The sequence below is a fragment of the Acanthochromis polyacanthus genome, chromosome 23 (genome assembly GCF_021347895.1).
Source record: "Acanthochromis polyacanthus isolate Apoly-LR-REF ecotype Palm Island chromosome 23, KAUST_Apoly_ChrSc, whole genome shotgun sequence".
Classification (NCBI taxonomy): Eukaryota; Metazoa; Chordata; class Actinopteri; family Pomacentridae; genus Acanthochromis; species Acanthochromis polyacanthus.
Genome location: NC_067135.1, coordinates 20,993,292 through 21,007,441, shown reverse-complemented (window position 1 = coordinate 21,007,441; position 14,150 = coordinate 20,993,292). Strand labels below are relative to the sequence as shown.

The window sequence follows — 14,150 nt, the reverse complement described above, 5'->3', positions numbered from 1 at the left end:
CCTTAGTTGTTGTTATTTCAATGACTTAATGTAATTTATTTTGTGTAAGGTAGTAAGAAACCAATGGCATACTTATACATGAAACCATTTTTTTCAGAAAAATTATGGATTGTTACAATGAAGTGGAACACTTCTAATTGCCAGCATGAGTGTCTAAATATTGTTCCACAGCTATCCTCATCAAGAAGGAATACCAAGCTAATAGTACAATTTTGAATCCTAAAATCAGCATAAATATTTGCATAGTTATAAGGGAAGAATAAAAAAAATTGATGAAGCATCTGCATCATTTTGGTTATTTGGCTAAAATGTGGAAAAAGTCATTTGTAAATGCTCCGTTAAGGTTAACTCAAAACAATTATCATCTGTTCTGCCTGAAATAGGGCAATGCACAGAAGTAGAGCTTTTGTGGAGATTTTGTGGAGGGTTGTGCACGAACTGATGGTGTTGTTCTTTGAATGGGATGTTTTGCACTTTTACTTTGAAGGAAGACATCGTCCTCACTTTCAGTCGTTGTGAAGAATTGTGACTTGACGTAGCTTCCTGGAGGATTGACAGCTTATGCGAGTGCGGCTCGTTCAGCAGAGGAACCGAGAGCTCCCGTTGTGTGAGCGGAGCGATCACAGCTAGCATCCTTTTTTGGATTCAGTTTTGTACTTTTGAAGAAGTTTCCAAGAAGATCGCTCAGGTGGGAGATTACGGGGACCTACGGGGCATGAAAGTGGAGCAGGCGCTACAAACAAAGTAGAAGCGGAGGTCGACCTGTCTATTTGATGGCTGCTGGGGATGGAGCCCAGCTGCCGGCCACAGTAGCGGCCAGCCGAAACGTGGAAAAGGCGCTGGAGGAGGCTGCTGCTAGCGGGGCTCTCAACTTGTCTAACCGAAAACTGAAGGAGTTTCCCCGCAGCGCCCGGAACTACGACCTGTCAGACATTACACATGCAGGTCGGTGTGCTTTTCACTGTTTTCTCCAACTTGTAACGCGGTTCTAGCGAGCTAGCTGTTATTCTGAGAAGAGCCTTTTGTTTTATCGCCACCTGCTTCTTTCTTCTAACGGGTAGCCACATCCTTCCTCACCCTGTCACGTTGCACAAGACTCTTTGAAATAACTCCGCAGCTTTTTTTTGTCCCGATGACCGCCACAACTGTGTAGCTAGTATCATGTGAGACCTACCTCCTAATTCGGCACATGTTCTTCACCGAACTGCTCTTCTAATAATACGAATTACAATTTTCCAACAAGTTCCTTATATCAAACTGAGCTCAGTGTTGCTATTAGCATGTAGTGTGGACTTATTTTACTTTCCTCGTTCAACAAAGCCGCATGAAGTTCCAGCTTATTTTTTTCTTAAAGAACCTCAAACAAAAAAAAAAAAAAAGAAAAAAGCGTCAGACACTTAAGTTCCTCTTCCTCGACTGAAGTTCCTATAACAGAGTGAAACTTCGACTCATTGGTCTGCATTGGTGATTGTCTTTGATTTATTCTGTTTAACACTAGTTTATCCACCAGGTTTTCTGTACTTCATGGTTGGAATTTTCTGGCAATAACATTTTTTTCTCTTTTGAATGAAGAACTCAATGCTTCACAACAACTTTACAGCCATTAACTAACCAGTCTCAGGCTACCTAGAGCTTCTCGCTAAATCTCTCACCTCTCATCTCATTGAGCCTGGTTACCCAGGACATTGGGTAACTGAAAACAACAACAGAGAGTAAACCTTATCAATGAAGTAGGTGTGGATGACAGTGTGGATTAAAAGGAAGCTACCTTGGCCTCGCCTTGCTGAAAGAGGATTACCCCATCCAGGTTGCTGAAATCAGTCTGGCTACACAGCAGTTTAAGGCAACACCCCCAGTGCTCCACTGCTTTCCGTGCTTTGGTAATTATGACCATCTGCTCATAACAACCCAGGTCTAGTCTCTGTGGGATAAGAAGGCCTTGAGCACATGCAAATGCATGCAGACACCTGCTAGTGGCACAGCCTGGCCATAATGACTGTGGAAGTGAAGAATATATGTCATAGTTATATATTCCTCTTTGTTTGGATATGTTTTTCCATGCATACATTCTTGGATCAATGAATAATCGAGCGAGTGTGTCAAGAAAAGATCTCAGTTTAGAGGTTCACTTTACCAATTATATGCAGCAGTATCTGCACTCATCATGAATATGACTTAGTGTGAAAACGAATAATGTAGACTGTAGTTATGTAGGTCCTTTGTGAAATCTGACAAAATAACCCTCAGGTGTCATTATGACATCAGCAGAATTGACAGCTTGGGCTTGGAGATTGATAATGTTCAGGTAAAAACTTGTGTTATTAATTTTAAGACTTGGACATATGGAGCAGTAATGCTGTGGTGAAAGATTCCATTCAGTTGCAGTGTAATGAATGTAGGATCCAGCACTTAGGGGGCTTGACCCATACCCAGGAACTAAAGTGAGGATATCTTGGCCTGTAGCAGGTTGTACCATTCTTTTTTAAATTTAACTATTGCAAGCTGAAACCCTGCAGGGGGTCTGCATGCAGGGTTACATGAGAGGATTCTGAAGGAAGTCTCTAATGGGTTCCACAAGTTGTTACTTGTTGAAACCCAGTAAAAGTTGTACAATGATTCTGTATGTTGCTGAAAGCGCACTATCAAAAGACAAAAACAAACACTGATAGAAAAAAAGGTTGTAATGATTTTTTTGTTACATCACATAACATTGTCAAGAAGGAGTCTTCAAAAATGTGCCACCTTCTTAAGTACATGTTGCATCTTGACAAGGCTCATAGGGTTCATAGTGGTGTCTTGTCAATGTTAATTTGTGGAACTTTTTGCCTTCTTAATGGGGTTGGGACTGCCAGTTGTGTTGTGCAGAAGTCAGGTTGGTACACAGTTGACAGCCCCATTTGACAACTGTTAGAATCCATATTATGGCAAGAACTAAGGGTGTGGAAAATAATCGATATTAATCGGTGCATCGATGCGCACGTGCGTGACGCGAACGCATCGGCTCATTCACTGGGTATGGATGCAATTGACGGGTGAAATCTAGATTCATCTCGATGTGTTGGCGGGTATCGGTAAAATCCGATGCAAGCGCCGTTTTATTTGTTAAACTTCACCCCATCTACTGTTCCCCAGGCGCACTGAATTCACCATCATTTTTTCACGTTTTGTATTGAATACGGACGGAAGCCGTTAGGTATATACAATACACTTCTAGTAAAACATAATGGATGTTCGCGTGAGTAGCAGCGAGGAAGATTCTATATTTAATGCACCCGCAACATTTAAATCTTATGTTTGGAAACACTACGGATTTGCAAAGAAAGACGGAAAGCTCGACAAAACGTCCGTCATTTGCAAAGAATGCCACGTGAAGAAGCAGTGCAACGGAAGCACGACAAACATGCAGAGCCACTTAAAAAGAGTACACCACATCACTGACAAGTCTACCGCCACCTCCCCGCCTCCCCGTCTAGTTCCTGCAACAAGTGTCCCCTCTGAACGAGTGTTCAGCACAGCAGGTGACATAACAGCAGAGCGCAGTCGGCTTCTTCTTGAACATGTGGACCAACTAATCTTCCTGGAAAAAAAAACTTGAAGCAAAGCCATATGAAATGCATCACAAAGTGAGGTGTTGATGGTGAGAGTGGCATTTACAGAAAGATCTGTTTTCATTTTCTTTTCTTTTTTAATTATTATGGACATTTCATAATGAGACACTCAGTGAGAGTAGTCTGTTTACACTACAATACACACAGCAGCTTTGAGCCTGTGGCTGCCATATTGTTTTAATTGTATTTTACTTTCTGTCTTATGGAGATGGACATTTCACAGAAGACACTCAGTGAGAGTAGTTAATTTGTGTTTACACTGCAGCAGCAGCTGTGAGTCTCCGATGCCAAATTGTTTACATTTTCTATGCACAAAACCCAATTGTGAAAGGGTAAGTTATTTAACACTTTCTGCTCCTCACTACTGTATTAGCCTACTTCCTAGTGAGTTCATATTAGCAGTATGTTTGGCAAACAGGAGTATGAACAAACATTGATTGCACTGTTGAAAGTGTCACTTTAAGTTACTCATTGGGAGCATTTTGTTGTTGCTTTTTACTGTACTTTTTACAACAGTAACTATTGTTTAATTATTTTACTCTTTCATTGTTGCAGAATTCACTCAAATCATCGATTCTCAGTGGCCAGTTAGAAAGTCAACTCTAGCACATCGGTTTGACAGACAGTAGTATGGCCATTGAATGGTTTAATTGTTAGGCAGTGCATCAGTTCTTCAATAATGTGTACTGTATATTACACTACTAGAACAGAGCACTTGTATGATGTAGTGTTGAGATTGGGGGGAAAAAAAGACAAACAGAACTTTTGTTGAATTTACTGCCAAGTGCCTATAAGGAATGAAGCCAAATCCTGTTTGTAGTACCATACTGCATTCCATCTTTTTTATTTAATTTCTTTTTTTCTTTGCTTATTTGCATCATGATCAATCGCATTGCAGTGTTTCCCCTCCTATATGACCGACGAGGCGGGCCGCCTCGCTGGTATAGGCCACCGCCTCATTACAATTTTGCCGACATAGCCGCCTCACTGGTCCACGCCCAAAAAAAAAAAAAAAAAAGTAATGCTAAATATTAGAAAGCATTGACACATAAGTCCGGTATATTCGCCGCTGAAATCAACAAGCCAGAATGGCAGCCTTTTCTCGCCGTGGCTGAAGACAGCAAGGCACATCCCCATTGGTCGGTAACACTCAGTTCTCGTATGACATCTTCTTCTTCTTCTTCTGATTTCCGGCAGACTAGGTGCCTCACGTCACATTGCTGCCTCTCTTGGTGAAGTCTGAAATCGCAGCTACTATTAAATCCTTAGCAGATCAGTGGCTGCCAGAAAGTTCAAAATCGCCCTTATGGCAAAGTCCTGTCCCTTGGACGGGCTCAGAACAGTTTTTAAGTTGATATTACTCCCACATATTGGCGTGATAGTATGAAACATCTGCTCTCTCTTGTCTTCATACAGTGGACAATCTAAAAGGACGTGTTTAATAACAGTTTGAGGTTGTTCGCAGTGTTGACACAACCCATCTGGGTGTTTGCCCATTTTAACCTGATCCCACCCAAGCCCGCAATGACCCAGTCTCAGTCTGGTTAAAATTACAGCTGTTTTTCTGTCTGTCCCTGTGTACACCGCTGACAGTTTAACTGATGGATTAATTGAAAAATAATGGCAACCCCTTGTGTCCATTTCCCATATTTTTTGCCAAACAGCTGTTGTGTATCAATTTATTGTTGACTTCCACTCAAGTGGTCTCGTATGACATCCCACGAGATCGTGTTTCAAATGTCGGTCGTTCTGATTGCCGAACGTTCCTAGCGTCAACAAGCATGGCGGACAAGAAGCGACGGCGCTCCATCGTTTCGTTTTTCAGGGCTAAAAGCAGGTGTGTATCACAGACATATGTCAAATTAAGTATCAAAACTATCGCATGTCATCAAAATAAAGTGAGCAACGCAGTGTAGGCATCGATCTCGCTTCCTTTACTTAGTTTGCTTACTGTTTTGTTGTCCGCGACGATATGAATTGACAGTGACTGCAAAAATGGCTCCCGTTAAAACATTTAGGCACGACAAAAGCTGTTCTCATGAACGAGACAAATGATTTGAACGGAATATAAAGTTCCTAGTTTCTTTTGATAAAATGATTTATAGAGTGCCCGAAATTATATCATTCAATGGCAAAACAAATTCTGTGTTCAAATTCTAGTTCTGTGTTCAAAAAGGTAACAGTTTTGAAAACAGAACTAACTCCTTCAGAAAACCAGTTGTTAACCCAGAGTTGAAGTTTTCTTTCACATTTTTAAGTAAAATGAAGGTCATGACGTAACCTTTTTATTATAAATAAAAATGAAGTGGGAATTTGGTACCTAACATGTAGTTGTTTTTAGAAAAAAAGTAAAAGTCGCCACTTGATTCCAGATTCAAGTCCTTTGTCATCTTTTTCAAATTTGTAATAAGAACTGATGTGGCATTTTGGAATGGCTTGTGGAAATCTGACCAGAATATAATAGACTGGACTAATTGACATGTTTTGATCGCAAGGACAAGTGGGTTTATATTAGCCATATTTTCTCCCTATCACTAATTTTTTGAAAAGAAACATGAAAATTTAATTTAGTTTTTGGAAATGGCTACAAATACAACAAAATGTGCTCCAAATTGTGCCAGAATGCCCCATTTTGCATCTTGATTTTCAAGATGCAAAATGAGGCATTCGGCCCTTGCCTACACCCCACCACCTCACAGCCATTTCAACCCAGGGGAAACACTGCATTGTATCGCAACAAATTGCATCATATCATATCGAATCGTGTTGATTTGAACAAAATGATTATCGCATCGTATCGCATCGCGAAGAGGGTGAATCTTATCGCCAGAAAATTCCACGTATCGTTAAAGTATCCTATCACTGGCAGTGCATCGTGATGCGTATCTAATCGTCCTCAGTGCTGAGATTCACACCCCTAGCAAGAACCAATCAGCTAAGTAAAAAGAAACAACAGTCCGTCATTACTTTAAGAACTGAAGGTCAGTCACTCCAGAAAATTGCAAAAACTTTGAATGTCTATCCAAATGCACTGGCAAAAACCATCAAGCGCTAAGATGAAACTGGATCACACGAGGACCACCTCTGGAAAGGAAGATCAAGACCAAGAGTCACCGGTAGGGATGGGAATTGATATGAATTTAGCGATTCCGATTTCATTATCGATACTGCTTATCGATCCGATTCCTTATCAATTCTCTTATCGATTCTCATTGGGTGACGGCATGAAAAAATACAGATGGGTTTGTTTGCTTTGATTCTTGAGCAGATAACAGAAAATATGCAACAAATTAACCTACCGAAATTCAGGGGCATCTACTGTGGCAAAAGGGTGTAAACCCTTCACCACAAATCTGGTCACTGCTCGGTGACATTCATTTATCCTCGCCTCTGTCATTTTAGTCCTCCCTTGCTCGATGAACGGGGTTGCTAAAGGTGCACGAGAGCTACTTGCTACAACCTCCGAGCCAGAGTGAGAGCCAGCATCTGAGCCAGCATGGCTCAGGCTGTCATCATCGTCATCTAAAATATAATTCCAGGAGATAGGCAATATTCATATGGTGAAATGAGGTTAACTGCGCTAGCATAAACACAATGTACAGGACCTGGAGGAGTTTATCGTTACCTTCGACATATAAAGCAGACGATGCCGAGACGTTAGCTCTGCTCCTGCTTTTACCTGGATGAGGCTCACCTGCGCGAAGTAGCGTATCAAACGCGGTACATTTCCGCAAACTAATTGAACGCTGGGTGGACAGATGTTTGAGCATATTGGAAGTATTTCCGCCCTTTGACGAAATTGAAGCATTGCAAGTGTTGCAAGTAGCCTTGGTGTCATCTTTACGAGTGAAATATAGCCACACTTTTGAGTCCTTCTGCCGGGACGCCATGTTGGAAAAGTCCAGAACCTGCATGTGACGTCATCACGTTTTTGCGACATAAGAGGAATCGATAATCGGAATCGTCGGGCAAGTAAACAAACGAGTCTTAGGAATCGAATTACCGGGAACCGGTTCTCAAGAAGAACCGGTTTTCGATTCCCATCCCTAGTCACCGAGTCACCAGTCTCAGAAATCACAAGCTAACAGCACCTCGGATTAGAGCCCAGATAAATGCCAAACAGAGTTCGAGTAGCAGACACATCTCTACATCAACTGTTGAGAGGAGACTGAACGAATCAGGCCTTTATGGTCAAATAGCAGCAAAGAAAGCACTACTTAGGAAAAGCAAAAAGCAGAAGAGATCTGTTTGGGCCAGTTTGACCATTTATATTAAGTGAAGTGGTTCTTATCCCTTCCAATTTACCTTTTTGGTAAGCTTATACCAAAAAGGTAAATCTGTATCTACTATTGGTAGACATAATAGTTTAAGTGGTTTTTATCCCTTCTATTTTAACTTTTTTTTTTACCCCACCCAGGTTTTTCTCCTCCTTTTAAATCCCAAAACATTTAACCATTCCTCCATTTAAACAAAAAACAGTGAATTAAAAAGAGAACAGTAAACATAAAACATCGCAGTATTATTTTTTGAGACTTCCAAATAACAGGTCAGAACTAAAACCTTGATGGAGCAAGCTAAAATAGTTGGCTCTGAGGGAAAACCTGTGTCAAAGAGAGCGGGCCCTCGATCATATCATTGACAATAATTTAAAAAAAGGATATCCAGCATGTCCCACTCCCCTTGCTCCTCCCAATCCTTTCCTTTTTTTGAATTTATTAGTAGAAAAGAACATATAACTTCCATTTTCCTGTAAACTTTAACAGTTTCTAATAATACAGTAGCCTAGGCTATAAGTAACTCAAGCACATTAATCTCAGCATTGTCTTCAAAAAAAGTCCTCACAGTTCGCTTTGGAATTTTTAAATGTTGCTGATCTCACTTAGCACTTTCAGTCGGGCATCCTTTTGAAGGGCCTCCATGTGCTTGGCATCAATTTCTTGTTCACACGGTCATATACATGCTGACTCTTGCTGACTCATTTGTTATTTATTCAGCTCTAATTGTAGGATCCTGCTAGTCTAAGGGGACAATTGTAGGCATTCAGTCTTGAATACATGTTTTTGCAGCACATAGGCTATCTTTGTGGTAATGTCTAGTATCTCAATAATGAGGTGCTCTCAGTTTCACTGAAATACCTGGTAGTTAGTCTGACTCACACAAATAGATTATGAGCTGGGAGTCCTGCCTCAGCATCTTGTGCTTCTCGATGTGTGTCTCTGTTGGGGATGACAGTTGGCACCGATTCACCAAACTGTCATGATGACTTTCAAGTTTAGTCTCGTCAGGTTAGATTTGAGCTAATCTTAGGTTATTTGAAGGAAGGAAGATAATTGAGTAGGTTATGGTGCATTACAAGCAGATTTAAAAAGCTCCTTAGAAACATACGTATATAACATTTTTCTACCAGGTAACAATCAAGCATTTGTAAAGCTAGAATCATGAGACATTTTCTTCTGCTTACACAAATTTCACCTGTGTGTTGTTAGTCATGGAGAGGACAAGGGCTTGATGGAAACAATGCATTATGTGTTCTTGCTCGCAGTAATTAGAGACATCAGGCTTACCTAACACAACAAAGACAAAATGAATGGGTAAGGACAAAATGTGAAATTACAGCAGCTTTTCCTGAGATTGTTTGTTGTGTCTAAATGTAGCATCTGAAAGAGGTCAACACCCTCGAGCCAACCAAACAATTTTCTTTACCGAATAATTACTAGTTAACTCATTAAGTATTAGAATATATATTTAAAAAATATCTCGGCTGTTCCCTAATACTCAAAAGAAACACTACAATTTATATGTTTATATGACTGACAGTCCAGAATCAAAACATAATTACTTTATCTTCAAATAAGAAAAAGAAGAGCAGCACATTTTCACATTTGAGAAGCATAAATATGCATTGTGATAGACAGGATATTAGAGAAGCCGTGGTAAAGGAGAGGTGATGAATATGGTCGTTGAAAATGGGATAAGGAACTTCCAGTGACGTCATGCTGTGAGACACACGCATGGAGTGTTTGCCCCCTAAAATATTAGCTGTGGTTTGCTGTTTAGAAAGTTACAAAGTAGTATTTTGAGCACAAGAGTGTGATGAAAAGTTAGTTGGTTAGAATGACAACGCCTAAAGTTAGAAAGAACGTGGGGAAACGTCAGGAATCGCAAGAACGAGACAACGACAAAAGTAAGCCGCCATCTTCCCCGAAGGAGCCGAGTGGAAACATTAGCATGATGGACGTGGCAGAAATTCTATGAGAACTGAAAGAACTAAGGCAAGAAAATCAGAAGTCCTTTACGGACGCTAAAGCCTCGTTAACGAGGCTTGAAGAGTCGGTAACTGATCTTGGACAATGTCTGGTGAAGTTGGAGCAGAGAATAACAGAGACGGAGTCTAGAGTCAGTGCAACTGAGGAAGCTGGCCAGTGGCACGAGAGGGTGCTGCGACACCTGGTCAGACGGGAGACGGCTCTCACCAACCTATGTGATGACCTACAAAATTGTTTGCGCCGTAACAACCTGCGAATTTATCAAGTCCCTGAAGGCAGTGAGAAAAACGACATGGTTGGTTTTGTGAAACAACTTATTAAAACCACACTGCAGCTTCCGATGGAGGTGATCCCACAAATTGAGAAAGCACACAGGGCATTGGGGCTCAAACTGGCCAACTCGGCACCTCCGCGCTCCATAGTTGTTCAATTTCTAAACTTCGCTGAGAAGGAAGCGGTACTGAGGCAAGCATGGGCACAAAAGCAAGTCATGTTTCATGAGCAAGTCATATACTTTGACCATGACTATTCGCCAGAGGTCCAGATGAAGAGAGCGCGGGTGCGTCGGGTGATAAAACAGCTAAAGGAGAAAGGGATTCAGGCCAGATGTCGCTTTCCGGCACAGCTGAGGATCAACTTGGAATCTGGAGTAAAAACATCCCCAAATCTGATCGAGGCCCAGCCGACGCTGAAGGATCTGGGCATCTCTGTGCAGGTGAGCGACAGTGAGAGGATGGAGCAGGAGCTTTCCAAAGAGTCGTGGCAAAGGCAGGGCAGCGGGAGAAGAAGAGGAGGAGGAGCGACGCTGTCAGATGCGGACTTGCGGTCATTATTGCAGGACTGAGATAACAAATGAGCTCAGGTATTGTTGTCATTTACAGCAAATGTGTTAAGAGGTTATATTAATCCACTTTAGGACTTTTGATGCAGCTAGCCACGCTGATAAACAGTTATTGGTATATGTTAGTGAAAATTAGGGGCTTGGGGGAGAAAAACACTCCTTTATTTTCTTATACATGAAAAGACCCAGGATAGGGTTACAATCTCACCAGGGAGTTTGTTTCTCTTTGGTTGGTGATTTGGATGGCACTCTGTGTAGATTTCCCAGAGAGGTTAAAAAGTCACTGCTCTCTGCCTAGGATACAACTAGGGCTGGGTTCAGTTTTGCATCCAGTAGGACTTGTGGAAGTCTATCTTATTCATTTGGTTCATTTTGTTCCTCTGAGTTTTCTTGTAAATAGTTCTCATATCCTTGACATGTCAGTTAGGTCCACGCATGGTTATAATATTAAACCCCAGTTATTGGAATTTGACAGGAAAAATTCATTTGCAAGGTGGAAGGACGAGGAGATTAGGGAAGTGGCAGAGAAAAGGAAAGAAAAAATACTAATACATGACAAAACTAAACGTTGTTTCATATAATGTTAAAGGAATTAACCACCCAATTAAGAGAAAAAAGATCTTAGGTCAGTTGAAAAAATTTAATTGTTCTATTGGCTTATTACAGGAAACCCACCTGACCGAGGTAAAACACAAGAAATTAAGAAGGAAGTGGGTTGAACAAGTGTTTTATGCCTTTTGTCCAAATGGTAAAAAGAAGGGGGTGGCGATTTTGGTTAGCCGGTCCACTGGTCTTACGGTACAAAGGGAGTTAAAGGACAACCAGGGCAGATATATTGCGGTCGTGGGAACAATAGGAGTAGTACACTTTACAATTATGAATGTTTACGTGCCAAATGAGGATGACCCCACCTTTTTCAAAGACATAGCATCTATATTAGCAAAGGAAGCTAAGGGTACAGTAGTTCTTGGGGGAGATTTCAATTGTGTCCTCAACTCGAAAACTGACAAGTTGCCAGCTGAATATGGACCCCCTAGTAGAAAATCCAAAGCAGCAAAATTCTTGTTAGAGGAGCTAGGGCTGAGTGATTGCTGGAGAGCTATGAACCCAAAGATAAAGGACTTCACATTTTGGTCTCAGGTTCATCGTTCTTATTCTAGAATTGACATGATTTGCATCTCCAAGCAGAGTCTTCATAAAGTTGAGGATTGCACTATAGATCCTATTACTTTATCTGACCACGGCCCAGTCAGAATGAGATTAAATATAGGTTTTGGAAGACACTTTAAGTACTGGAGGTTAAATGTTTCGATGTTATTAGATCCAACCATACAGCAACAACTAAGACAGACAATAGACAAATATTTTGAACTCAATGATAATGGATCAGTATCCCCCTCCACCAGTTACAGTGTCGGAAATAGAAGAAACCATTAGACTCTTGAAAAACAACAAATCCCCCGGAACTGATGGCTTTTCATGTGAATTCTACAAGATTTTTATGAACGAGTTATTGCCCAAACTTTGTGATGTTTTCAGTTATGCTTTATGTGAAAATGACCCACCGAAAAGCTGGTCGGAGGCCATTATAACAGTAATTCATTAGGAGGGGAAGAACCCATTAGAGTGAGCTCTTAAAGGCCTATTAGCCTGCTTGAAAACGATGTTAAAATTCTCAGTTCTATTTTGGCAACCAGAGTACAGAAATATTTGGGCAAATTAATTAATCCTGACCAAACCGGATTTATACCAGGACGCCAGGGTGCAAATAATATTAGAAGGGCCTTAAATTTACAGTCAGTACCAAAAAATTCCATTCACCCTTCTATGCTTCTCAGTCTTGACGCTGAGAAAGCATTTGACAGGGTTGATTGGTCGTTTTTAAATTACACATTGGAACAAATGGGGTTTGATATTACATTCATTAATTGGATTAATACCTTAAATAAAGATCCTGTCTCTCGAGTTAGAGCGAATAGTTACTGCTCGGATTTTTTTTAACTTAAGAAAGGGGTGCGACAGGGTAATCCAATTTCACCTATTTTATTTGCATTAAGTATTGAGCCCTTGGCTGAATTGATTAGAAGAAATGACCAAATAGAGGGGATAGTAGATGGAGGGGGCACGGTACATAAAATTTCGCCATTCGCAGATGATGTTCTTTTATTTATAAAAAATCCAACATCATCTGTACCTGCTCTCATGCATTGCCTAAGAGACTATGGTGAAGTTGCAGGGTATAAGGTCAATGAAGGGAAATCCGAAGCATTGATGGTTGCAGGAAGTTGGCCCAGCCAATTAGACAAGCATGTGAAATTTAAATGGTCAAAAGAGGGCTTCAGATATTTGGGTGTCATTCTGACACATCGTTCTTCTCAACTCTACAAGGCTAATTATGATAGACTTTTAAATCAGATAAAAAAAGATGTGGAAAGATGGGAGATGCTTCTCTTGTCTTTAATAGGTCGGGTGGAAACCATCAGAATGAATGTCTTGCCGAGGCTGCTATTTTTGTTTTGTGCTCTTCCTGTTACAGTTCCTATGTCTGCTTTTAAATTTTTGGATAAGCTTATTTCTAAATTTATTTGGCAGAACAAAAGACCCAGAGTGAGGCTTAAAATTCTATGTTCCCTCAAGGAAAAGGGCGGTTTAGCCTTACCTCATTTCTTAAATTATTACTGGGCATCACGGATGAGAATACTGGTTTCATGGGTTAGGCTTGATATGAGTACAAAATGGGTAAGTATTGAACAGTCCTCTGTTAGGGGTGTATCGCTGGCCATTCTCCTTTTCTTGAAACCTGAGACATGGAAAGAACTTACATACAGAATGAATGGGTAAATTTTACTTTAAAGGTGTGGATGCAAATAAGGAAGTGTCTCAATCTGTCATTATCGTTATCAAGGGCAACAAAAGTGTCCGTATATGATTTCCTTCCGGCCAAATTAGATGGGGGTTTTGTGAGATGGGCTGAAAAGGGCTTGATGACGGTAAATCAACTATTTGAGGGAACAGCACTCAGGACCTTTTCACAGTTGCAGATCAAGTATGGTATATCTCGAAATGATCTATTTAGATTTTTTCAAATACGTCATTATCTGATGTCACATAAGGATTGGGTCAAAATTAAGGAATTATCCTCTCATTTTGAAGTATTGTGGATTGGCTTGGTGGAGAGGGAAATACACATTAAAAAAACTAGTATCTTGTTTATACAAGAGTATCCGCTTGGACATGACTGACAATACATTAGAGGTAAAGGGTAAATGGGAATTAGAGGCTAATACCATGATTGCAGACAATGAGTGGGAGAGGTCCTGGGTGTCCTGGCATAAATGTCTAAGCAGCCCTAATTGGAAAGAGTTTGGCTGGAAGGTGAGGATGAGATACTTCAAAACTCCTCTAACCATATCTATTTATGACAGAAATTCCACC

At 40.7% G+C, this 14,150-nt stretch overlaps 1 protein-coding gene across 3 annotated transcripts in view; it reads left to right on the top strand.

The window, feature by feature from the left end:
• The first annotated feature begins 535 nt into the window (after positions 1–535).
• lrch4 (leucine-rich repeats and calponin homology (CH) domain containing 4) overlaps positions 536–14,150 on the top strand; it is a 78,304-nt gene continuing 64,689 nt past the window's right edge. For 2 of the 3 annotated variants that reach the window (XR_007939692.1, XM_051943834.1), the window contains exon 1: positions 537–945. Coding sequence is in view for 2 of the 3 variants with exons in the window: in XM_051943834.1 (XP_051799794.1) it covers positions 774–945 (172 nt within the window). In the remaining variant the exon portion in view is untranslated. Of the gene's footprint in view, positions 946–14,150 lie in introns of all 3 variants that reach the window. The other variant, XM_051943835.1, reaches the window with a different exon arrangement.